The sequence below is a fragment of the Chrysemys picta genome, chromosome 2 (genome assembly GCF_011386835.1).
Source record: "Chrysemys picta bellii isolate R12L10 chromosome 2, ASM1138683v2, whole genome shotgun sequence".
NCBI classification, from domain to species: Eukaryota; Metazoa; Chordata; order Testudines; family Emydidae; genus Chrysemys; species Chrysemys picta.
The window spans coordinates 242,581,114-242,608,008 of NC_088792.1; the positions used below are offsets into that span (position 1 = coordinate 242,581,114).

At 40.3% G+C, this 26,895-nt stretch overlaps 1 protein-coding gene across 4 annotated transcripts; it reads right to left on the minus strand.

Moving 5' to 3' along the window:
• Positions 1-2,326: 2,326 nt before the first annotated feature.
• Positions 2,327-16,389, minus strand: LOC101938654 (carbonic anhydrase 1). 4 transcript variants are annotated; one of them, XM_065585849.1, is made up of 9 exons: positions 16,325-16,389; positions 10,912-11,126; positions 10,462-10,659; positions 9,218-9,336; positions 7,229-7,324; positions 5,809-5,871; positions 4,790-4,945; positions 3,829-3,912; positions 2,327-2,505 (listed from the first exon to the last, which is right to left on the minus strand). In XM_065585849.1, exons 2-8 carry the CDS (start codon positions 10,946-10,948, stop codon positions 3,835-3,837), a joined length of 747 nt encoding a protein of 248 aa, XP_065441921.1. In that variant the 5' UTR covers positions 10,949-11,126; positions 16,325-16,389; the 3' UTR covers positions 2,327-2,505; positions 3,829-3,834. The 4 variants fall into 4 exon arrangements, with proteins under 4 accessions (XP_065441921.1, XP_065441923.1, XP_065441920.1 ...); XM_065585851.1 differs by lacking the exon at positions 16,325-16,389 and having other exon boundaries at positions 10,462-10,752; positions 10,912-11,076; XM_065585848.1 differs by lacking the exon at positions 2,327-2,505 and having other exon boundaries at positions 3,818-3,912.
• Between the last annotated feature and the right edge of the window lie 10,506 nt (positions 16,390-26,895).

A 26,895-nucleotide genomic window follows, 5' to 3' on the forward strand; every position in this document is an offset into this window, starting at 1 on the left:
GGATCCCTCTGAATGGACCTTTACACTTATGTAGAACATCTGTGACTTCCATAGAACTCTATCTTGATGTAAAGGTTCACCCACATGGATCCAGTTGCAGGATCAGAGCCAAACTTTAGGATCTAGATATATATCCAAACTTTACAGCTTGGGCATCTCTCTACCACGAGCCTGAATTACAAATCCAAATACACCCACATTTTGGGAAAGTTTAAATTGTGATCCAAATCCAGGTGCAAACTCCATGGCTCTGATCCACATTGAGTGTCTAAGAAGGTAGTCATGTTTATTTCAGGAAAATGGATGGTAATTAGGGTTATTTACTGGATTTTTGGTTTTCTAAAATGTACACCCAGCACAATCCCTTTGTGCATTTATAAAATATAATAAACACCACAAAGTTGTTTTACGATCATGAGTACAATCCCTTCCCAAAAGGATCAGGTAGGTAATATAGTTAATATAATGGCCTTTCCAGTTTTATTTATTCTGTTAAACAAGCAGATTTATTTTGGGAGAATTGAAGAGGGGTAAGCTAAAATGACCTTTGACTGAAAAAAAAATGTAGATAGAAATGGAGGGCATTATATGCTATAGTGTTTGACATGCAGGTTGAGAACAGAGCTAGCAGTGCTTTCTTTTTCTCAGAAGACATAGAATTCATATGACAAAAGAAAGCTTAGAGGAAGAGCCTTTCTGGTCTTAAGGTCAAGTGAACACTGTTCTTGGAGGTCAGGTCTAGCTAGGGTGATGTTGAAGTTGTTGGTGAATGACAAAGTAACCGAACAGCAGAGCTACTTTCTTAGTTCAGACAGGAACAGTCAATGGAAGATCTCTTACTGCAGCACCCATGCTGAAAATAAAATAAGAAATTTACCTTCATCTCTGATCTATGTGCAGTTCACAGCTGTTTATTGAATTAAATAGTTATTTCTCGGAGGCAGTGACACATAGTGTGTTTTCAGTAACACTCACTAAGCCACTTTGTTGTTGTTTATTCAGGTTTGTAGCCAGAAACCTAAGCTCCATAATCTCTTTGTTTCATTTACAGCAGTTAGTGAAAAGTTAGTAGCATTTGGTGCTGCTAATGAAGGTCATAGAACGATCTGACTGCATGCCAGTTAATCATGTGTTTTCTTGCAGGACAAAAGCATGAAGAATGTTGCTGATGAGTATAAACATCTACATCTCAAGAGGATTATTAATTTTAGATATGTTTTCTGTATCAGGCAACTGCTATTATTAGGTTTGGTGGAAAGGGGGTTTGTTATGGGGAGGCAGACATGCTTTTTGTTTTATGACTGTTAGAAAAGGGCAGTTCTTATCTCCTAAGGTCTAAGTTGAAGGGTAACATTTTTGTAGCTAGGTGCCTGTCCACAGGCAATGCTCCTTCTTGTTGTTTTGATCATCAGGGCCTGTGGGCATGGGCAGCGTGTGGCGACCCCTCTGGTCCCCCCACCTGGGAGCTGCTGTTAGAGTGATGTGCTGGTTGCTTTCAGGAGCTGCCCAAGGTAAGCGCCGCCTGGCCAGAGCCTGCACCCCTCCCTGTATCCCAAGCCCCAGCCTAGAGCTGGCACCCAAACTCCCTCCCAGAGCCCTCACCCCCTCCCACATCCCAACTCTCTGCCCCAGCCCAGAGCCCACTCCCTGCACCCAAACTCCCTCCCAGAGCCCACACCCCAAACCCCCTCCTGCACCCAAACTTCCTCCCAGAGCCTGCACCCCCTCCCACACTCCAACCCCCTGCCCCAGCCCAGATCCTGCACCTGGCACCCAAACTCTCTTCTGAAACCTGCACCCCTCACCCACTCCCACACCCCAACCTCTGTCCCAGAGCCCTCACCTAAACTCCCTCCCAGAATCCCCACCCTCTCCACACCCCAACCTCCTGCCCCAGCCCAAAGCCCACAGCTGGCAACTAAACTCCCTGCCAGAGCCCACACCCTGAGCCCCCTCCTCCACCCAAACTCCCTCCCACACTCCAACCCCCCACCCCAGCCTGAGCAATGGAGGGAGGGGGGATGGAGTGAGGGGGGACATGGCCTTTGAAAAGGGGTGGGGTAGGGGTGTGGCCTTGAGGGCTGGGAGCGGGGCAAGAGTGTTTGCGTTTGTGCCATTAGACAGTTGGCAACCTTAAGAGGGGCAGGGCCAGCCCTTGTACTGTGTCAGGGTCAGGTGCAGCCTCACTGCTGAGTCCGTGTACTGGGGCAGGGCGAGGGCTGCAGGGTGATCTCCCACCTCTGTGCAGCCAGAGGCCTGTGCTCCCCACTGCCATGCTTGAGCCTCCACATATTTATTGACAAATAAAATGTGCAGAATTTTAAAATATTGTGCATAGATTTTTTTATTTTTTGGCACAGAAATTCCCTCAGGAGTAAATATAGATGTATCTAGCAGTTGTATTTAGAGTAATACTGCATTTGAATATGTTTTGAGAAAGTTGTTGAAGATGACAAGACTATGAAACAGATTCCTGTTAGCAGTTACAACTGTTTATTGGTTTTGCTGTAATGAAACAAAGGAATACAAATGTTAAAGTAGTAGCTATACATACATTGATGTCTGCTTTAAATATTCTAAAAGATAATGGCTGACATTATGTGAGTCTTTAGCCAATTGTTTGTTATGGCTTAGCAAAACCTATTCAGTACAGTCTTGTTCCATATATGCTCCAAGGTGGATGGTTCTATTACACAATTACCAGTCAAAAGAAATTAGATTCTTGATGGGGAAAGTTCAAAATGTAACCTATCCATGATTAAATTGAATTCTCTGGCTATTTTTAGCACTAGCAAGATTTTCTTTAGTACATATTTTTCTAGATTGGCTATTTATGAATATTATGGCAAGCAAGATTGACAGTTGGTGTAAGTTGACAAAACTCCACTGAATTTAATGAAGCTATGCCTATTCACACCAGCTGGCTATCTGGCATCTATTCCTAAGCATCACCCTGTTCCTTCTACAGTCCCATCCTGTCCTGTTTGGGCCACATGTTGCTACCTTTACTATCGCGGAGCAGTGTCTTACTGTAGTAGTTTTACTGACTCCACTGGGGCTGTTTGCAGGGTAAAGTACTTGTGTAAAAGTAGCAAAATCTGGCCTTTGTGATGAATTTAGTCTTAACTAGCCTGAGAAGCATGTGACTTAAATCTACACTTAAACTTAGAGCTCTCCTTCATACTGTAAATATCTCTGACTACCTTTCTGTTTCCATGTTGTGCTAATAAGACAAGTGAAAGTGAATGAAACAAACGACATGTTTTCCCTTGAAAATAGCAATATTTAGCACTTTTACAGTACTATTCAGTTTCAAAATACTTTTATATCATCAAATAATAAAATAAAGCACCTACAAGGCAAAAAGGACAAATATTAATTTTTATTGTGCAAACAACTGATAGCTAAACTTAGCATTAACAGAACTGATTCCTTTGCAAAAATTAACATATTTACTATAGTTAAATGAAATCTTTGATTAGTTAGCTAAGCATGAACACTGACTTATTTTATTCAAAGGATTTTGCTATTTATCATCACAATATCTAGGTTATTTAATAAATGTAGTAAAAAGATTATTCCCAAAATTTTAAAATACTTAAGGTAAAAGCCACACATTAATATGCATTTGCTTCACAATGCACAAGAAACAGATTCATTTCAGTAAATACATTACAATCAATGGCAATAGCATATGGCAGGATATGAGCATTGTATCTTAACCAGAGATTCACTTTTTAAAATAATTTTTGTGAATTTTTATTGGCCTTTTGTTTAAATATATTGGTTTTGAGAAAATATTTTCACTTCTGACTAATTCTTAATTACCTGGAATTAGGTTCTCACTTGTCTGCCCTTCAATGGCTGGGGAAGCCGATGATTGGTCAATATGAGGCTGCGGAATTGGGCCAGCTAAATGAGGGGAAAAGGACATGGCATCCAACTTAAATACCATATATTAAAAAGCAGAAGCAATCTGGTTCTATAGTTAGTACTTTTTGTTCATGCTCTTAATCCAAAATCTCATCATTAAAACAATCCTTGACAAATGGAAATAAAGAGTCCACTGCAATCAGTGGAATTGTGACAGCATTAAATCTGAGTAACACAGTGATGAATCTGGAGCTATACTTTTAGATGACTACTTGAATGATCTGACCACTTATTGCATTTTATCACCTTTGTCACTGGCAAGTACAAAAATCTATCAAATATTCAGTGATGACATTGATGCATCTGTGTAATAAATCAGTTTGATAAAGAAAACAACTTTGTGAGTTCCCCTACCACCCCCCCTCCATGTGGCAAACATCCTTTAAAGTTTTACTTTTAAAATTTTGGTAATTATTAGTTAAAACTCAGAAGAGTGCCTTTAAGATAAACTTCCTTGTTTAATTCAAATTTGGTTTACAAAACTGCTTTTTAGCCAAAATTGTTTGTACCAAGCTTCTATCAAGTGTACATTAAAATGGCCTAGGTGTCAAGATCCCTTACCATTTAATAAGGGATTATTAATAAATGATCTCATAGTGTTTATCTCAAACGATCTTTACAAAAATCATGTGAAACTTACACAGAAAGGACTTCATTCATACTGACATGCAGCCACCTCTAGAATGATAGGTGACAACAGTTTAATGGCATAAAAATGTAAGAAAAGAAAAAACCTTAAGGTATTTTTCACTATCTTATATGTTGAAAATGAGAAAAAAATATCATAGTGCACAATATTATACAATTCTCCAGTTTGTCTGTGAAGAAAAGTCTTGGTTTTTTTGTGGTACTATACCTGCTCTGAACTGATAGTAATTGGTTCCTTATAGATAATCCAGGTGACACTCTCAAAAAGGGGAGGATGAGTCAGAGAACCAGGATAGGTCCAGTAATCCAAGGATCCAGGAAGTAAAGTTGATGGGTCAAAATTAGTAAATTGAGCTTTTTTACCCTGTGGAAAATGTATTTCATTTAATGAGACTGATAGAGTATACATCAGTCAGATATTGTTTATATAAAAGATGAGAAGAATGGAGATTTTATGCACTGGAATGAAGTAGGGTTCATTTTAAAAATACAGGTGTTTTCCTATGGGCTCAAACCTGCAAGGTGCTGAACACTGATCCTGATCCAGCACTTAAGCACATATTTAATGTTTTATTCTTGTTGAATTTAACAGGACTACTCATATGCTTAAGTGCTTTGCTTAGGACCTGACTGCTGAATTCCTCCCAGGATAAACCCATAACCCTTTGTAAATACTGTGTGGGAAATGCATCCTATATCTTAAATACATCATATGAAATTCATAACCTGTTTTACTTGAACATTTGGACAGCATGTATGTATGTGTTAGGGTGTAGAGATGAGGCAAAACTAAGTCCAGTCAGTAGTTGGATATATGGTGAAAAGTGCTAAAGATAAACTGTGGATGGATGGATAGATAGATACTTAAAATAACTTAAATTAATGGGAATTGAGAGCGCTTATCATTTTACAGGAGGCCCTTGGCAGCTTAAGTGCTGAGCATTAAGACTATAAATTATTCATTTGCACTTTTATAAAGGTCATGTGTATATCTACTTCTAGACTCAGAAAGGCAATTTAAACTGGACGTTCAATATTGCCCCTACATGAGCAGCTTGAACCCTGGATTTCTATAACAAGTATACAGATGGAACTGCTATGCAATGCAATCTCACATTTCAAACTGGCATAAGGTAAGGAGCACAACTGAGAATTTCAAGAGTGAACTCACTAGATTCTAAATCAATTCCCTACTCTAAAGTATTGTGAGCATGCAGTGATGTTTACCTTAGTCTTTATCGAACCTAATGCCTTCACAATGTCCTGCACATGTTCATTAGGGGGACCAACCTGCAAATAGAAACATAGTGAGAAAACTGTTGAATCATAAACATAACAATTTATATTAACATTGAACCTTCTACTCCAAGATCTGAATATGGTTTAGAAATATAAATTAGTTTGGCCTCACAACCCCACTATAAAGTAGCTAAGATTTAGAGCTAAGCAAATCATTCATAAAATCAGACTGACACCTTTATTTGTGTGGAGTAAGAAATACTTTACTCCCCAAGTAGTGCCAATGAAATGAGTGGAGCTACTTGGTAGAATAAGCTACTACTCAACGTGAGTAATGGTGTCAGAATCTAGACTGTAATTAATAATGTATCTGACAAGCATAACCTCTTGTTATTGTGATTGCCTCAAATTTATTCTCTTTGAAAGTATTCAATAAAATGTTTTTGCTAATTTATTTTTTTGTGAACTGTTCTTTATTGGGTATTCAGTATTTAAGCTGTGTTAATTGGTTGTGAGTGACCAGATAAGTCACATGATATTGCTTCTGCACTTCAGGCATGGATGCCTATGCATGTGAGTTTAATGTTTGTTTTCCAGTAATACTTGCACATGTGACTTTGAAAGTTACTTTCCATGAAAGTTCATGTCGTAAAAGTTGATCACACAAGTCTGTGTGAAAAGGAAACACAAAAGGGCGATAATTTGACCAAAGTAAATCCTGTTAGCTCTACTAAGTAGGATTGTATCCCTTTTCACAGGGATTTAGATATTTTTGTCAAGGTGACATAAAAAGTTTGTGGTAGAGCTGGGAAAAGAACCTTGGTTTTCTGATGCCTTCTCCCATATAAGCTGAATACAACATTGGCTCAGTTATTTTTTTAGATTAACTGTGTGAATTAGTTCCGTTCAATTTAAGCCACACACTTCAATACAACAATGTCTTCCCATGCTCTGGAAGGGAACATTTTGGAAAACAATAACATATACTGCAATAATTTAGATGTGTCTTGTGTAACTTTACAATAAAAACTATTGTCAGATATTTATAACTAAAGTAAAACAATAGTAATTAATTGTGAGTAGGCCAAACATTTTGACACACAAAACCAGAGACAATCCATTCAAAGATTCAGCAATATAAAATTGTTTTGTATCCTACAGAGGTAGCATGATAAAAAGGAGTTTAATAATGACTTGACCATTTCACTATTTGAGATTGAAAAAATAATCAGACTACTGAAATCTAAGACAAGTCAACAGAGATGTGTATCTCTAAATACAGATGATGTTGCTTTGTCTAGTCTCCTTTACTGAATGGATTCTGGTTTGTGGATAGGATAATACAACAATTTGTAAAAGGGGAAACAAAAGAGGTAAAAAAGGGGTTTCACTATCTTGTGTAACTGACCTTCAGAAAAACAGCAATGATTGACAAACCATCAGGCTTATCTGAAGCCTCAGCAAAACTTGAATATTTGTCTGAATTCCAGTGAACCAGGTGAAGCTAAAAAGCAATTGATAGAGAAACAGTTACTAAAGCCAACAACATTAGAGACAAACCAAAGCTACATTCTTAGGGCTTGATGCTGCAATTGGCAGTGTGCACATGAACTACTGCTCCATCATGGAGCACCACTGACTTCACTTTGCACTTTGTTCATATGCTTTTAACTAAAGGCTTGTGACCTTAAATGGAAGGATGCAGAGCTACAGGCTTTTCCTGTAAAATATAGTGGGCATATAAATATATGTACCCCCCAAATACCCTATCTGCTGAGGATGCCATTATTACTATTTTTCTTTAAATTTTATTCTTGGAACTACTACTTTCTGGGATGCAACCCTTAGTCATACAGGAGGTTCTTACTCAGAGGAGTATCCTATTGATTACAATAGAGTTAGTGGTGTGATTAACAGTTACAGGTCCTATGCCTGTGATATGAGCAGGCATATCTAGAGGACAGTACATACTAGAAGTAGATATTTCAGTGGCTTTTCCTTTACATATCAGCTGTAAAAGGGCATGGTACTTTTGTTTAACACTAATGTTTTTGCCTATTGTATCTTATTATTGAGTGTTACACCTTACACATGACAATATATTTAGAAATCTGGAAGTCCTGGAAATCATATGCTGAGGTTCTTAATTCACCTGAAATTTTAGAAATTATTAATATTTAGAAACATTTGGAAGTTCCTCAAGTTAGCAACTATATAATTTTAGCAGTCTAATCTAGTTTTATTGGTATAGAATTTTCCATCAATAGATCACCAAAAGCGGTACAGCTTATTAAAATGGCAATGGAAGATCACTAAAAGCAGGGGCACATTGCAGAAATTATCATGCAGTGCACACAATTTTTAAAGACTGTGGTTTAAAGAAGTAAAAACGGGAAAGATTTTCCCAGCTATGTTTAAGCTTTTTCAACTGCAACAGCTTCATTTTTTAAAACTATTTTAAGTGGCTGATGCAAACTGATCTGTAATACATATTTTTTTTCCAGTGTTGTTTAAACGCAGTCCAAGTTCACTATCTAATTATAGCAGGAAGCCATTCTAAAGGGAGGCCCCTTTCATATCTTGGCTGCATAAATTAGATAGTTCTAGCACCATCAACGGTGGAAAATTTCCTAATAGGAAGAGCCTGTTGGTTGTGAGAGGCACTGCCTAAATTACAGACAAATACGCCAGTCCATCTCATTAGATTCACATGTAATAATGGTCTAAAATCTAAAAGATTAGCCAAAAATAACATTGACTAAATTGTTCTTGGTATGTTGATAATGAAAAGCAAACAAAAGCAGTCAGTTCAAGAGTGGCTTTCATTTCTTGAAAAGTGAGTCTCAGTTAACAACCTTTCCTTCCATTATTTTCTTCCAGCTTTGCCCTCTCATTGCTATTCTCCTTAAGAAGCAACAGAAAGCTACATTCCAGCAACAAGCATTGATACTACAAGGTGCTGAATATCTTCAACTTCCACTGTCTTCAATGGTGGCTAGGGGTGATCAGGCCCTCTGCAATGCAGCAAGCTTCTGATTCTATAAAGGGTTACGCATGTGAGTAGTTAGCTCCATTAATGCCAATAGGACTACTCACAAGAGTGCGCACACATGTTTGAAGCATTGGGCCCTCTTTTGGTGCTTAAATATGGATTTAGGTGAAGTAAATTCAGGCAACCAAGTTTGAAAATGTTGGCTTCAAGTCCTAACTTTCGCCTGCAAAATCCCCTTTGCACAGGCAGAGCAGGTTGTTGCTTGTGCAAACAGATGTAACTATCCAAGCAGTAAACATAGATACAGATGTTGTATGAGGATTTACATGTGCATATCCTTTGAGGGGGACATTTATGACTCAAGCTTTGAAAATGGGACCTTTACTTTTGTTTCATTGACTCTACCTCTGAGGCATATTTTGCTCCATCCACAGTGTGTTCAGAGCCATGATCATCAGCCTGGCCCCAGTGAAAGTGAAACTGATGCAGCCTGTAGTTTCCAGTCAGAGGTCCACCGGTCACCACTGCACAGAAATGAAATAACTTGTTAAAATCAAGTTCAGAGACCAGCACAGGCATCATAACATCCCCAAACTTCCCTAACTACATGTAGACAATTATAATATTAAATCTATTAGTTTATTTTAACATGTAATTTTCATTTGTAAATTTAAAAAAATAAGTGTGCATAGAAGCTCTTCGAAATAAAAATCTTGATATGTACGTATTATGGCTTAGTTACAGTAAATCAGCATGCCTGTCAAATTCAGCCCTAAAATTTATGTCAACTCAACATGACCAGAGACTATTAGTTACTTAAACGAGGAAACAAAAGACAGGAAAACATACAGTAGCAGCCGTTTATTAGATACAGGATTAGGATTCCAAGAGTGACAGATGGAAACTACCTGTTCGATCACTGAGTTCATTCCCTTCCTAGGGCAGGAGAGGATCCACCACTAGAGGACACAATACTAGATCTTAAAATTGCCTTTCTGCGCAAGAAGAAAAACCAGTAATGTGTACAAGATATTCTGAGTCTAGTATATAAGTTTTTCCCATAATATTTTACAGCTAAGCTTAGATGTTCTTGTTAGTGATGTTGTAGGCCACCATCAACGATACATAAATTTCTAACATTGAAAGGTGTATTCAGTCCTACTGGCAGATAGAGTCTGCATTTGCTTAACCATCACACTAAGAATGACTTGTCTGAAGGTTCATGCAGGGGATAGTAGTAGTATTTGCAAATCAGAACAAGCAAACAGTGCCTCACAGTCTCTTTTTAAAGCAAAGCTAAATCTGTAACTCATATCTGAGTAGAGAATTGTTGATAGGAAACCCACCAGAAAACAGTCATGATTGTGGATATTTTACTACCTGGAAATGTCCAGTAAATATGGCCAATTTTAAATTTGCTTGTAACAATGGAACACTTGCCAACAAATCCTAATTTTAAAATGACGTATTTCAGATCTTGCATGGAGTGTAAAGTTATATCATCACATGGTATAGCATGCTAAATCAGTGAGCACATTTGAATTGGTATTTATGCTGCTGAAAGTCCATTTGCCTTTGTTTCTAGTCAAGGGTCAGAAAAAAAATGTTTAAAATCAAACAAACAAAAAAAAAAAACTCTGCTCACTAACCTGATCGGTTATCCTTGTCCTCAAAGTTCACATGGAAGGAGTGTCCAACGTTGACAATCTCTTTGCAGGTGCTCAAATTCCAGGAGATCTGGAGATGCCCCAGAGCTGGATCTTTTTTGATGTCCTTGGTTTTAATGTCAATAGGGGACTGATAGTTTCCATTGGCAATAGGGTATAATTTGTGCCACTGGTCGGGTCCTAGACAGACAAATTTATGTCTCATTTAATTCTTAATTGCTACTTTAGGTTTTATATTTTAATATTGAATTGTGGTGTTTTCTTCTTGTATAGCTATAAAAATAATAGATTAGACCTCTTTAAAATAGCAAGAAATATATCATTCTATATGGTTTGATCACTGATTTATGTCACCTTTTATCAAAAAAAAAAAAAGAAAGATCCCATCTTGGTCAGTTCAATTAGTTTGCTATTAAGGCAAGTTATTCTTACCATTGTTGCCTTGATAACGCCAGTTCAGACTTGCCATGTTCTTCTAACTGCAGGATCTTGTCTTCAAAAATAAATTGGTGGTGCCTGTAGTAGCTAATTCTGGGATGAGGTCTGCGCTTTACTTCACCACAAGAATTTCTGCCTTACACTCGGGAGTTTATATACATCGAGTAAGGGAGTTCGTAATACTTTATAATCAGATTTTAGTGAGTCACCTGATCTCATGACATGAGAAATGGTTAAAAAAAAAGAGAGAGGGGGTTGGAAGAAAAGGAAGAGGTTTTCAGTTTATTTACCCTTACTGTTTTGATTCAGTGAATATGTTAAGTTTATGTACTGTAAGACTCAAATAAGATTTTAAAAGCCAGACCCTTTTATTTGTAAAAATGTTGGCAAAAGGAGTCTGCCACATTAAAACTCCTCAGCCAAACTCTGCCTTTGAATTCAATGAGAGCAGTGGGGTGCTCTTCACTTTTGAAAATCCAGGCCACTTTTCAGGTGCCTAAATATGGATTAGGAACCCAACTTCAGGCATTCATTTTTAAGATGTTGGTCTTGGTACTTTTGGGGGATGTAAAATAAATACAAGCAGTTCTAATATTTTGATGTGTTAATTATAGTGTGTGGCAGAGCTCTGACCTTGTCCCCGTGGGTCCTGCGCTTCTAGGCGGTATATGCTAGCCTCAGTGGCTCTCTGTGACCCTCCACGTAGCCCTTCTCTCTCTAGGGCCAGGGTTACAGTCTACTGAGCCCTTTTCATCATAAGCCAGCAAGGAGGTTGGTGAGAGAATTCCCACAGTCTCTGTTGTCCCTAGGGCTTGTTTTAGGGCAGTTTAGCCTCCTGTCCTGACAGGGGCCTGACTTCCCCTCCCAGGAAGCATTCCTGTAGTGGTGGGTTGGGGGGAACCCAGGCCCACCCTCTACTCCAGGTTCCAGCCCAGGGACCCTAATGGTAGCAGCTGTTGGCAGCCAACCTTTCACTGCCAGAGTTGCTACATTTCCCTGGGCTACTTCCCCACAGCTCTCCTGCTTCTCCCTTACCTTAGGGCTCCCTTATCAATAACTTGATGGTGTCTTCATTAACCAGTCCTTCGGCTGCACTTGCTCTCCTCTGCCTGACTGGAGTGAGCCCTTTTTATAGTATCAGTGGGCCTTAATTAGAGTCAGGTGGTCACATTAGCTTAATGGCCTCACCTGACTCTTTGCAGGTTAATTGGAGTCAGGTGTTCTCATTAACCTGGAGCAGCCCCTGCTCTGGTCAGTCAGGGAACAGAAAACTGTTAATCCAGTGGCCAGTATATCTGCCTTCTGCTATACCCAACTGGCCTGGGTCTATCACAAATGTTAAATACTGGCTTAATATTATTCACAACAATAGTCTTCTTAATAATTATTCAGGTCCAGACCATCCCTGATGGATCCAAAAGTGGCCGGGATGGTGCCAGACTCCAGCAGATCTGGGGGGATCTGCTAGTTTTGGGGATAGGGTCTGTAGTGTTTTCCAGGGAGGGAAGATCCTCACTGAGGTATCCTTCCCTAGACCTACTTTTGCATGGATTTTCTGAAAGAAAATCTGTGCCATAAATGTTTGTTAATAACAACAGAGATATTTCTCTAAAGCTTTAATCTAGTCATTATAGTCCCAATTCAGCATCATAGCCCTATTCAGGACAGCACTTAATCAAATGTTGGCTTGAATCAGGATGGATTTTAAGTGCTTTCCTGAATAGGGGCCTATAGTGTCAACCCACTATTTATCAAGTGGTTTCAGATCCAATAAGAGTGATGCTCTTTTTTCAATAATAAAATATTTTGGCCTGATCCTGCTTTCCTTACTCAGGCTAAAGCAGTTGGATTTTGCTTGAATAAAATTAGCAGAATCTGGCTCTTAAATGCCTAGCTGTAGAATTCCATGTATAAAAACTTGAATTTCATAATACAATATAATTAAATAGTTGTGCAGTTTTTTGTGAGCTTTTATTAAGGATAGAAAATCAAGGTAACTATTTCTACATAAAAAAAGGTTCAACATAACATATTTAAGCATTGCCCCGTCATCCTGAGTTGCAGAAATATGAACCTGTTTACATTTTTCTGTTACTGCTGCAAACCGTTCTTGGTAGTAAACTGCTGATATCAGAATCATGCAGATGTCCACGGCTGAGGTCAGGCATATAAGATACTGCTGTGTTATTTTCATTTCATAGCTTGCAGAACTTGTCACATTGATTCCAAGATTGACTATGTTGTATATTCTAATGTGAAAATCAATATACTTCTCTGAGAATAATGGAAGAAATGAAAAAATTCACTTGCATGATAGCCATAGCATATGATCTTGAAAATTGTATACCACAGTCAGTCAGAATCAGGGTGTAATGACTTCCATTTCACACTCACTCTTCCTCTGTTGCATATCACCTGTATGCCAATGAGAATAGACCTCAGGAGGTCATCTAGTCCAACCCCCTGCTCAAAGTAGGACCAACTCCAACTAAATCATCCCAGCCAGGGCTTTGTCAAGCCGGGCCTTAAAAACCTATAAAAATGGAGATTCCACCACCTCCCTAGGCAGGGCCGTCCCGAGGGTGATGCAGGGCTTGGGGTGGCTGGCCAATCGCACTGGCCCGTGGGGCCCCCCAAAGCGTGGGGCCCAGAGCAGTCGCCCCTATTCGCCCTACCCAAGGGACAGCTCTGTCCCTAAGTAACCCATTCCAGTGCTTCAGCACTCTCCTAGTGAAATAGTTTTTCCTAATATCCAACCTAGACCTCCCCCACTGGAACTTGAGACCATTGCTCCTTGTTCTGTCATCTGCCACCACTGAGAACAGCCGAGCTGCATCCTATACTAGCACTAGAAAAGGTTCAGAAAAGGGCAACTAAAATGATTAAGGGTTTGGAACGGGTCCCATATGAGGAGAGATTAAAGAGGCTAGGACTCTTCAGCTTGGAAAAGAGGAGACTAAGGGGGGATATGATAGAGGTATATAAAATCATGAGTGATGTGGAGAAAGTGGATAAGGAAAAGTTATTTACTTATTCCCATAATACAAGAACTAGGGGTCACCAAGTGAAATTAATAGGCAGCAGGTTTGAAACAAATAAAAGGAAGTTCTTCTTCACGCAGCGCACAGTCAACTTGTGGAACTCCTTACCTGAGGAGGTTGTGAAGGCTAGGACTATAACAGAGTTTAAAAGAGAACTGGATAAATTCATGGTGGTTAAGTCCATTAATGGCTATTAGCCAGGACGAGTAAGGAATGGTGTCCCTAGCCTCTGTCTGTCAGAGGGTGGAGATGGATGGCAGGAGAGAGATCACTTGATCATTGCCTGTTAGGTTCACTCCCTCTGGGGCACCTGGCATTGGCCACTGTCGGTAGACAGGATACTGGGCTAGATGGACCTTTGGTCTGACCCGGTACGGCCTTTCTTATGTTCTTATGTCCTTGGAAACACCCTTCAGGTAGTTGAAGGCTGCTATCAAATTCCCCCTCACTCTTCTCTTCTGCAGCCTAAATAAGCCCCGTTCCCTCAGCCTCTCCTCATAAGTCATGTGCCCCAGCCCCCTAATAATTTTCGTTACCCTCCGCTGGACTATCTCTCCAATTTGTCCACATCCTTTCTGTAGTGGGGGGGGCCAAAACTGGACACAGTACTCCAGATGTGGCCTCACCAGTGCTGAATAGAGGGGAGTAATAACTTCCCTTGATCTGCTGGCTATGCTCCTACTAATGCAGCCCGATATGCCGTTAGCCTGCTTGGCAACAAGGGCACACTGTTGACTCATATCCAGCTTCTTGTCCACTGTAATCCCCAGATCCTTTTCTGCAGAACTGCCATTTAGTCAGTCGGTCCCCAACCTGTAGCAGTGCATATAGCAAAGCCACTGTACTAAAGGCTGAAAACAAGAGCCTCGCTAATAACCTGCTAGGCCATTGAAAAAGCAGACAACCAATTGTATAGTATTCTCCCATAGGGAGTTCTGAACCCCGTTTTGATCTATCGGTTTCTATGGATGTATCAATGGAATAGTTCTTCTGCTCCAACAGGACATCAGGACAATAAGATAGTAAGAAATGAAATAATTAAGAACAGAAAAGATTTGAGTGAAATTATTTGTAATTCTTTAATAGATAAAGAAAAAAATTATTAGAAATAAGAGCAAACAGAAACATAAATCTTACCCTCATTGGCAGATACAGGGGAAATACAACCTGGAAAAGCATGTTAAGGTATCTTTTACTATATCAAATAATTAACGACAATTTTCTGGCTATGAAAAATATTCTTTCTGTGCGAGGTGAACATGGCAGAGACTCAGTAAAAAGATCTCCTTAGTGGAGCAGCCAATTTTCAGAGGTATGATCTTTCCATGTCTCATCTGCCAACCTTTGAAGTAATCCTAGAACACCCATTTAATTTCATGACTGACAGGACAACTGGTTTGTCTGTTGAAATCCAAAACAACTGGTTCATATTCCCCCAATTGGTTCACGCCCTTTTACACCCCCTCAGTGAACTTCAAAACTTAACTCTAACTCTAGCAGTGTTGTCAACCCTTGCGATTTTATCACGAGTCTTGTGATATTTGGTGTTCATATTAGCTTCCTCCTGACCACCTAGTTGTTGGGAATCTCAGCTTTTATTAAAAAAAAAAAGTAAGTTTCTAGCCCTTATGGCTACCGAAAAAACCTTTAAAATTTGAAGCAAGTGCACACTAAAGTCTCAGAAACCAGAAAGCAAACAATCCTCCCCCACCCCTTCATTAGTTTAAAAGAAACTCATGATTTTTAAGCCAACACCATGATTTTGGGGAGATCTCATTTATGATTTTTAAACTCTTGAAGTTGGTGATACTGACCTGCAGCCAAAATGTCTACAAACTGGATTTGATTTAAATCAAAGCCCCGGTAATTGTGGAGATGTTGTTAAAGAATTGTTTAAAGACAGTGACTGGTAACAAATTGTTGCTTTTAATTTTACAGGTTTTCCTGTTTGTATATTTGTTGGTGATTTTTCCTTATTAGGTAGCTAAAGTACACATAAAAATGCCTGATAACAAACAATGGAGGATATTTTCTGATAGGTTATTCACACCACCATGTTCCCTTAGGATAATCTATGGCAAAGGTAGGGTTACCATTCGTCCGGATTCCCCCTAGGGTGACCAGACAGCAAGTGTGAAAAATCGGGATGGGGGTGGGAGGTAATAGGAGCCTATATAAGAAAAAGACCCCAAAATCGGGACTGTCCCTATAAAATCGGGACATCTGGTCACCCTAATTCCCCCGGACATGTCCGGCTTTTTGAGCTAAAAATAGCGTCTGGGGGGAATTTGTAAATGTCCGGACTTCCCCCCCCCCTGCAGAGCGCGCGCGGCTAACAGGGCAGCCGGCCTGATGGTGCCACTTACATGGGACTCCGACAGCCAGAGAGAGCACGTCCTCCACCTCCCCTGCAGCAGAGATCACTCACTCCCTCCCTGCATTCGCCTCCGGCAGTCTGGAGCTCCTCCCCCACTGCTGCCCAGCGTGCCGGGACAGGACGAATGGCTCAGGCCGTTCCTGAGCAAGTTCACAGAGACATTAGGCGAAGGCCAACAACAAGGGGGCCATGGGGTCGGAGAAGGGGCAGGGAGGTTCTGGAGGGGGCAGTCAAGAGACGGCGGGGGGGTCAGGAGTTCGGGGGGGCTTTCTGGGGGTGGGGGTGTGGATAAGGTTTTGGGCAGTCAGGGTACAGGTAGGGGGTAGGGTCCTGGAGGGCAGTTGGGGGGGTCTTAGGAGGGGGTAGTTAGGGGACAAGGAACAGGGAGGCTTAGGTAGGGGGTGGGGTTCTGGAGGGCAGTTAGGAGCAGGGGTCCCAGGAGGGGGCAGTCAGGGGACAAGGAGCGGGGGGGGTTTGGGAGTTCTGGGGGCGGGGCTCTCAGGTGGCAGGGGTGGGGAGTGGGATCGGAGCAGTCAGGGGACAGGGAGCAGAGGGGTTTAGATGGGTCGGGAGTTCTGGGGGGGCTGTATGGGGGTGGAGAGTGGTTGGATGGGGCGTGGGAGTCCCAGGGGTCTGTCTGGGGTGTGGGGGTGTGAATAAGGGTTGGGGCAGTCAGGGTATAGGTAGGGGGTAGGGTCCTAGGGGGCCAGTTAGGATGGGGGGAGGGTGTCAGGAGCGGGCAGTCAGGGGACAAGAGGCAGGGAGGCTTAGGTAGGGGGTGGAGTCCTGGGGGGCAGTTAGGGGCAGGGGTCCCAGGAGGGGGCAGTCAGGGGACAAGGAGCGAGGGGAGGGTTAGGGGTTCTGAGGGGGGGAAGTGGGAGGGGCAGGGGCGGGGCTAGGGCAGGATGGGGGCGGGGCTAGGGCGGGGCTCCTCCCGTCCTCTTTTTTGCTTGCAGAAATATGGTAACCCTAGCAAAGGATCTACAAAAAGTAACGACAAATGAAGCTTTTTTGCAGACAGATACACCACCTCGGAACACAGATAACTAAGGGCTAGAGTGTGGCTCTGCCACAAGCCATGTGTATGTGATGCACCAGGAACAGCGCAGGGAAAGAACTGCCTGAAAGGCACATTTCCCTCCCTGCTTCCACCTTGCTCTGGGCAGAGGGTAGTAATTTTCTCCTGGCCTATACAAGCATTTAATGATGACATTATCCCAACTCAGCCTGTGTTAGCCCATATATCAGGGAGGCAGAACCAAAGTTCTACTCTTTCCCTTGCGCTTTTCACCCACCTGGTCCAGGAAGAGAAAGGAGCACAGTTTCTGCTTACCCCTGCGCATGTGGACCCATGGTCCACTTAACTTACACAGGAGTACAAGGGGAGTTCTGATTCTCTGTGAAGCCCTGAGTAGGTGCACAGTCTAACTCACAATCTAAGCCAAAGACTATTTATAATAATGCTGACAGTGATGTGAGTAATAAGACTTGAATTAAAGGGACAGTGCCATATACTTTACCCCAAATTAAAAAGGTTTTACCAAACTTAATATTTATTAAAATAATAATTTTGTAAAAATTACATAATTTAAACAATATACCTTTAAACATATATTTTTAAAGAGGCTGTTTTGTGTCTTCACATATTATCCTGCAGTATTCACTGTCCAAACATTGCAGTATTGTACTATTACATGAAAATCAGCAAAAGAAATTGAGAAGAAACTGGCTACAAATAAACCAAGAAACACAAAGAGTACAAGCAACATAAATAGTGAAAAGTGCATTCAATTTTGAAACTTCTTTCAAAGTATAGAATCTATGGCAACTTAAATGAGGACTGGGTCAGATCTGCAGGATTTTTTCCATTGTTTTTATAAGCTGATGATAATGATAATTTATGGAGCAAATGAAAGCCACTTACAATTCCACTAGGAAAAATAGCGAGCAGTAGGGCAAGAAGAAAAAATAATAGAAAAAATAGCATTTATGAAAATGGTTTTCTCTCTTAATACAGACAAGACATCAGGTGTTTAAAGGCAATCTTTGAAAAAGTTATGGGGCACAAAAAGATAAGAACCACTATTCCTAGGGAGCTTTCTAGAACACAAGCTTAGATTTCCTCCACAGAAATTAATACCTCAACATTTGGGCCTATTTCTTCTGTCCAGGGAACCTAGCACTTTTCCAACAAACTATGATTTAAGAAACATGACATCTTGGCAAAAAACCCATTGACAACAGCAGAAGCAGACCCATGCTACCCAGACCAGTGTGGACAAGGCTAAGACCTTGATCCTGCAAACAATTATGTACGTGTTTAACTATATCTGTATGAGTACACCTATTGACTTTGACGGGACATTCACATGCATAAAATTAGACATGTGCATATGTTCTTGTAGGGCTGGGACATAGTAGCATCAAAATTAGTTTAAAATAGCATAGTACTAAGTAGAGTGGCCCCTTCATGTACTGGTAAAAAAAAAAAACACACAAAATATTTTTTGTGAGAAATTGCCACAAAAATCTTCATCAAAATTACAAAAAGTCTTGACCAGCTCTGGTATTAAGTTTAATTTTAGTTTGTATTTACAATATGATAACACTTTATTATTATTTGTAGTGTTCTGATCAAAATACATAGGTGACGTCAGATGCTCCTTCCTTTAGAGCAACTCTAGAATGGCCAGTGGGCAGAAACTGTAGATCCCCTTCTATAATGTGGCACATGCTCCTGCCCCATTACTGTCAATGGAAGTTAACTTTCACTGAAGCAGAATCAGGCCTTGTTAAAGCATCTGACACTATCTGATCCTGCAAAGCACTAAGTGCTCCCTGCAAAGTTCTGCGTACCTTCACCTTTCACTGACTCTCCGGGCCGGACTTCAGTGAGAGTTAAGGGAACTCAGCATATTTCAGTGTTCAACCCAATGCTGTGGGGAAAGAGAGGCATCCTGTTAAAAAATAAAATTTCTATGAATAATAAAACAAAGCCACAATGAAAATGTGAATAGAGTCAAATCCTGCACCTCTTTCTGAAAGGAAACCTATTGGCTTCACTAGGGAGATTTGCTTGTGTAAGGACAGCAGCATTAGACCCTTATTATCTGGGCGTTTAACTGCAAGAGCTCAGCAAGTTATTGAATCTCTTCATTTTTATTTAGCGGGACACAGAGACTATTGAACCACCAATGATTCCCTGTTCTATTGGTATGTCCCTCACTGGACAGCCAGAATTTGAAGCAAAGAAAAATAAATCATGTGTAAAAATAGTAAGCTTTCATTCATTTGTCTGACTAGATCTTTTACTGGCCACATGGTATTCCATTTATTTTCTGGCAACAGCAACATGATATATCTAATGTTGTTGTGCACCTCTTATCTATTTCATGGAATTTATTGAATTTAACCTAAACATATTTAAATGCAACAGCAGGTTTCATATAGAAGAAAACAACCTAATATGGCACATGTGGCATAGGAGTCAATACATATGTTTTATTTCATTCAGTGCAAGTAACTACACTGATGTGACATTAAAGCATGCACATTAGAATGCATAGGTTAATTCTTCCTTTTCAGTGTCCCTTAATATGAGAGCTTGGGGTCTTTCTATAGAATTAATGGGTGTTAAATTTATAACAAGTAAAAAGGAAATACTGACTCACCAAATATTATTTGCACGTCTTCATGAGACTTCAGTGAGGGATAACATGCATGGTAAGTTAAGAATGATTTGGCCAACAGAATATATACAACCTATAAGAAAGTCAGTGCTAAAGGAGTTTATATAAATAATTACTTTTATGACTAAGGATAACACTTGTAATTATGGAAGCTTTAATGTGTAAGCAGATTGCTGCATGTGCCAAGAAAAATATTGTCCTTTATATACAGTGCCAGATAATTAGTCAGGTCACAGGTGTTTTAATCTTCTTTGGAAGCCTCGGGCATTGACCACAGCTGGAGGCAGGACATCGGTCTTGAAGGACAAATGGAAATATACAGTATGGCAAATCCTATGTTAGTTTGCCACATTATGAGGCAGATTCTGAAAATTGGTGCTTTAAAGTTTTTCAGCAGCAAACTCTGCCCCCTGCTGCTTGCTTGAATTGGGTGAAATATTGGCAATAAAATGTTGTTTCATTGGTATGTATCTGTTTTCAAGTCCCTGAAACATCTGTGAAATGGAAGCAATCCTATGACATTTCTAATATTGTTTTTTGGGTATAATTTTTCATGGAAAAATATTAATATTATGATGTCTGCAAAAATTTCAGAGCACATTTTCATGTTTCCTTTTCACATTTTAAGCTATATCTGTTTGTTGTTATTGGTCACCGAAGTCGTATGACTTTTGGGGAGGAGGGAAGGATCCTTTTTATTGGAGCCTACTACATGTAGTCAGAAAGATCAACAGGAGCAATTTTGAAAGTTTTTTGTCAGTGAAAAGACTGGAAATTGTGTGCTGTCTGTGAGATAATCCCAAAAAGCTAATCCATATCATCAAAATAGTGGGAACAAAAATATATATCTATCGTATTTAGAGGGAAATCTGTGTATATGTGTGCTTTTCTGGGCCATTATTTCATGAATGCCTGCTTAAGCCTTGTCTCAAGCTAGACCAAGAAATACCATTTCAGTCAGGTCCCTCTGCCTTTAATATTTATTTGCTCCACCTTTTAATTCCATTGCCCATATCGGTTTCATTCACCAAGTACAGTGTCTGTTTGTGTGGTAGAGAGCGAGCAATAGAGATTCCTATTGCAAACTGTCTTAAATGTTTCAAACTTCTACAAAAAAGCCCCCAAAAGTATTTCCCCACAGAAAGATCTATTGAAAATGAGGTTTAAAATTAGAGTGTTATTTCAACCTTAATTATAGCATTGCTATGCTAGGGGTCAATTTTTCTTTTTATACTAGTGTGGTACTGAAAAAATAAAACAACAGAATGCGTATGTTTTGTGTTACAACTGCACAGTGCAAGTGTCTGCATGTACACATGAACATATGTGTATGCATTGGGCAGATTAAATTCATACCATCTGTAGAGAGATTATCAATCCTAGTGATGATCTCCGTTTCAAATACAGGAATCTCTGAAACTTGTAATATCTCTACAGACATAATGAACTATTAAAGTGCATCCAGTGTACACATCCGATTGTATGTATGACGGGTGTGTTGGTGGAGGGCACAAACCAGGCGGTCTGTCAGTACTGTTCTTCTTTCGCTGGGGCACATTCAAAATCCATTAATTTGGAACATGGCAACAGTAATCTAAGAATCACCATTAGTTAACAAACAAAAATAGCTGCTGGCATCCAAAGCAGTTCATGAGGACAACACCAGCACTGCCATTTAAAGATGATACCCCATCCAGATAGGAGGGAGGAATAGCTCAGTGGTTTGAGTGTTGGCCTGCTAAACCTAGCATTGTGAGTTCAATCCTTGAGGGGGCCACTTGGGGATCTGGGGCAAAATCAGTACTTGGTCCTGCTAGTGAAGGCAGGGGGCTGGACTCAATGACCTTTCAAGGTTCCTTCCAGTTCTAGGAGATGGGATATCTCCATTAATTATTATTATCCAGATCTATTTGCATCTGACCAAAACTTGTAGTAGTTCTATTTACTGTTTTTGCAAATATGGCACTGATAGACAGCTTACTACTGTGCATACCAATACACAGGAATGTGATGAACTATTAGGAATTAATGCAATACAAATAGTTGGAAGCAAATGAAGGCATTCATTGGTTCTCTCTCAATTTAAGAAGAGTCTCCACCATTGGAGGTAGATAATGGAAGGCCCTGTAATTAATGCATAGCAAACCAAGGGCTAAACATTGCTTATAAGAGATACAGCAATTTTTAATATTTTAAATCACTACATCTATTCCTTTCTCATGGCAACAGTGGGCCTGGTGGAGTTCTGACAATCTGATCATGTCAGCCAGATCATGCCAGAAATGAAGACTACTTGTCTTCCCCAGAGTGTTGCAGTTACCAGAAACTGAAAATGGTATGGACCCTTCCCATCTTGAAATCACATTTTGTGCCACCAAGTTACACTGCTTTGCTCACAGACTTAAAAGAAATCAACTCAGATGAGCTGGAAGGGGATCACAGAATCTTGCATGAGTCCCTTGTTAAGAGGGCAGACTGCCGGTCTCATCTCAATTGTCATTTAAAAAAATTAAGTTTTCAGCCCTTTTCCTTGTGTAGATAGCCTTGAAATGACGTAAAGGGATGAAAGGAGCAAACTACTGAGTTGGTCTCCACTTCAGCAGCAGGAGCCAAGGTGTATGTATTGGCAAGGGGAGAGACGAAAGATTCTCCCCTCTCTCCCTTTTAGTGTAAAATAAGTCAGTTAACTTTGAGGTGTGTCTGGAAATATCATCGCTTTAAGCCTTCCCAAAACCTCAGACTATCCTTGTGCCTAATGGGGTAATGATACTGGACAGGAATCAGTGCAGTTGTGGTAGGGTGGGATTATTTTGAAGGCCAACTCTGCTAACATTTTCAGACCTCTCTAAGGCTGGGCCTGAATCAGCTGCCTCACACTCATACAACTACTAAGCTGCAGGTTTGTGCCCACTATTGTTGTGGCCACAGCAGTGGCTACAAGAGGAACATCCTTCCTGCGTTGCCCACTTGTAGCCACCACTGGTAACACAACAGGAATGCAGTGGGCAGTCTCTCGCTGCACCTGACCACTGAGCCAGTGGGGCACAGAAATGAGGACCAGAGGTGCTGCCAAGCTGCTGTTGCACTGAGGAGGAGCCAGGCAGTTGTTCTTGCTGTGCTTGCCTCTCTCCCTGCCCAGCTCCAGCTAGAAGCTGAAGAGCTTTTATGGAAGGGAGATTGAAGCCCAGTTTCTACCCTTATCCTATCATCCCAGGGAGATCCCTTTCCCCTGCCCAACCTCCTCCTCCAGCTAGGGAGACCTCCTCACTTTCAGAACCAAAGGGGATTTGTTCACCTTCCAGCAAGGGACACACTCCCCAACCACCCCACAGCAAATTGCACACAACAGCCAACCTGCAGCTGTGAGGAGAAGCTGCCCGATGTAGGAGCCTGACACAGCAGAACTATCAGGTCTCACAAGAATCCAGATGTTGGGTGTGTCTGTGCAGCTTATCCCAATTTCACATAGTCAGTGCAGTCTCTCTCATACAACCAGTGAAATAGTTGCATGCAAATTAGCTGTAGAGTAAGAGTGGTGATTAGTTGAGTTACTTTTGATATCACAGTGGTCTCGAACACTGGGCATGGCATGGATACATGCCTTACTGCAGCTGTACTCTGCACAGATGTAATTCATAAAGTCAAAATGGCTGAGAATTTAAAAATTGGATGGTAACAGACTGTGAATCCCAATGATGATTCACCCTGGTGATATTCTGACAAAAAGAGCCCTCAGCCATGCTTGTAGCTGTCTCCATTGCTTCACAATGACCCTGCAGGCATAATAAGCTTCACAGAGTGATATTCCTGGAATTTTATTAGCTAGAGTGCTCCTACTTCCCATTACTCCCAAAGGGATAGAAGCCACACAATGCTCTCAGTAAAGATCTCAACTTCCTGTGCTATGTGGTTTGGTAATTGAACAGGAGACTATGAGGTGGTAGGGAGATGTAGGATACAGAAAGGAGAATGGAGGAGGTGCGGGTGAACTTGGGGTGTTGGAGGAGACTGAAAAGTGCAGAGGGCTTTATAGTGAAGGAAGTTGAGGGGAAGTGGAGGGATACATGAGGGCAAGTGAATGTAGTGGGATAGGAGTCCTTTTTTTTTAAAAAAAAAGTGCAAATTATGTACAGGCCTCAGGGTCTTGACAAACTGCTAACGTGGCCCTCAGTGTTGTACAGTTTATGTATCTCCGTTATAGATATACATAGAAATATTTTTTACTATTGTTTGCAATTAGCAATTTCATTTCTTAATAGTAGTAAAAGAACACGCCTGTCTGTAGGTAATTTGTAGTAACACAGAATAATTGCTAGAAATCAAATACTAATGGAGAGAGTGTGGGGCTCTAGTTCTTCCTTATCTCTGTACTTATCCAGTAGTGCCTGCTACCTCTCAGCTCACCACAGCAGTCCGCAAGTTTCTGCTCTTCCTTTTCTGCACGAGCTGGACTATTTAGGAGTCTGCAGGATTGAGGTGTTCAGCTGTTGCATTTGTGCTAAAGTCTGATCTGGCTTTGTGAATTCCTGTCAGAGATGCTGGTTTTGTCCAGCCTGGTGCTCCCAATTTCAGAGGTTTTCTTTTCCCCCACCTTTTCTCTGTTACATCAGGTTGATTTTGTTTTAAGGTCATGAACTGGAGCTGGTCACTTCCTGGACCTCAGTATATTGGAAGGCTTTCTATATTGTCATTGCCCTATGGACAGTAGGCATTTAATCTTCAGAATCTGCAGGAATAGTCTATTTAGCCTGTATAGTCTCTCTTTAAGTGGCCAAATATATAGAGAATGAATTTATTTATTCCAACAAGTGCTCCTCAAGTCACAACTCCTCTGATTCTCCGGAAATGTGTACCAAAAACTGGGGAGAAGCCAGAATGGATTCATTCATGAAGACCTTGCTAATTGAACACTTCAATTTAGTTTGTGCTTGTGTTCAATACAATTTACAGACATAAAACCATTTTTATGTGTTAATCACAGAGAAATAGAGGCTGGGTTGAAATGACTTTGAAAATATGACCTCAGATGCCCTCACGGGGGCATCCAACGGCCTGTTTTGAGGATGAGCCCAATGAAGATGAAGAGATTGAGGACGATCAGGTATGAGGAGGGAGACCTGCTGACTTCTTGGCTAGTTCCCTGATATAGGAAATTATTCCTTTTGCAGAGAACACTGAACTACATGCTCAGCATTCATGGACTTCAGTGGGACTTAAGCATGTACTTAAATGTTGTCCTAAATTGGGATGGACTTAAACATGTACATATGTGCTTTCCTGAATTGGGGCCTATATGAATAACCTCCACCTCTGTTCATTGACATTTCATGGGCATGGACTAAGATACATAAAAGTACTGAATCTAAAACCCAAGTTAATTTTGGAAGGACTGAAGTTAATGTGTCTTGTTCTCACACCTCTAATACCTGCTTCAGCATCAGTGAACCACAACTCCTTTGAAAGCAAGAGGAGAAATTTCACCACACAAGTTAGGCTAAGAACAGAAAGATGATCCTCCGATAGAAGCAAGATTTTCAGCCCCAAATTGAAGACACTGATTACATCACTTCCCTTATCTCTGACTCTCTAGCACTCAGCGCTAAGAATTATATTTTGGGAACAGCTTCTAAGAAAAGAATCTCTCACTTTTCCCCTTTGCTCTTCCCATTTGTCATTAATTCAGCTCCCTTTATTGTGTGTGTCATGTTATAGATCTGGTCCATAGATTGGAAGTTTTGTCTAAAATTTTACTATTCCTTTCTTTGTCATCAAGAAAAATTAATTCTAGGTAAGAATTATATTGGGATCCCAAAAGTATCTAGATTTCAGTGCATCTGTATCCCATAGTTGTTTATTTCCTGTACTTCTTATTTGCATTTGTTTTTTGTAACCAGGCATAAAAAATGACAAATTCAGATATATGATTCAAAGCCATAGGCACCATCTGTGGAGCTTTGGACATTGTTGCAGGATAGCTAGCAGATTTTGCAAGATTTTAATTAAAGCAGACATGCACAGATTGTAAGGATGGATGCATTTTCTAAGGCTACTCTCTGAACAACTGTCCACGGTAGAGTCAATAGATAAAATAAAACAGCAAGTGGTCCAGAATTTATGTCTTTGCTTTTTAAGAGGAATGAGTGGTACTGAAGACTATAGATGTAGCCAAAACAGTGAATCCAAGAAGTAAATATATTAGATTTCACAGAATAAAGGGAAATCTCAAATATTTACAAAATAGGGCTAATTTTGAATTGAGAGGGACTTTGTAGGCTGTAATTAGCTGATGCTTCCTACAAAGCACAATCATATTGTTACTTTATTCCATTCCTCATTCCAACACCAGAGTGAGCTCTAATGTCACGTAATTTATATTAGTACAAATAAGGATATTAAACTTAAAAGCAAACAATGTGCTCTGGTGTTATTTTAGGTTGGCATTTGTATTGGTTGACTGAAACAGAGACTCTTTTAATGATGCCTTGATTTATGCAGGATTGTTTACCTCTACACTTGGAATAGAATAATGACTTGGCACTGAAATGTTTATCTGTTTATATTATTTTTATATACATGTTTGCAGATGATACTTTTTTATTAAATATTTCAGCCTGTATGGTGAGTTACTAAAAAAAGCTTAATCTGAAAGTAGAGTGATTGCTCAAGAAGACAGTTCTCTGACTCTTTTATTTAAAAAAAAAAAGATTTCTCACTTCTCTCAGAGATGGTCTCTTTCTGTTTCATTATTATTTATCATAATTATTATTTTCTATTTGATGGAGCCCGGCAGTGTACTTGGCACTGCAGAGATCATTGGAGAGACATCTTCCCTGCCCCCAAGGAGCTTCCAATCTAAACAGACAAACAACTG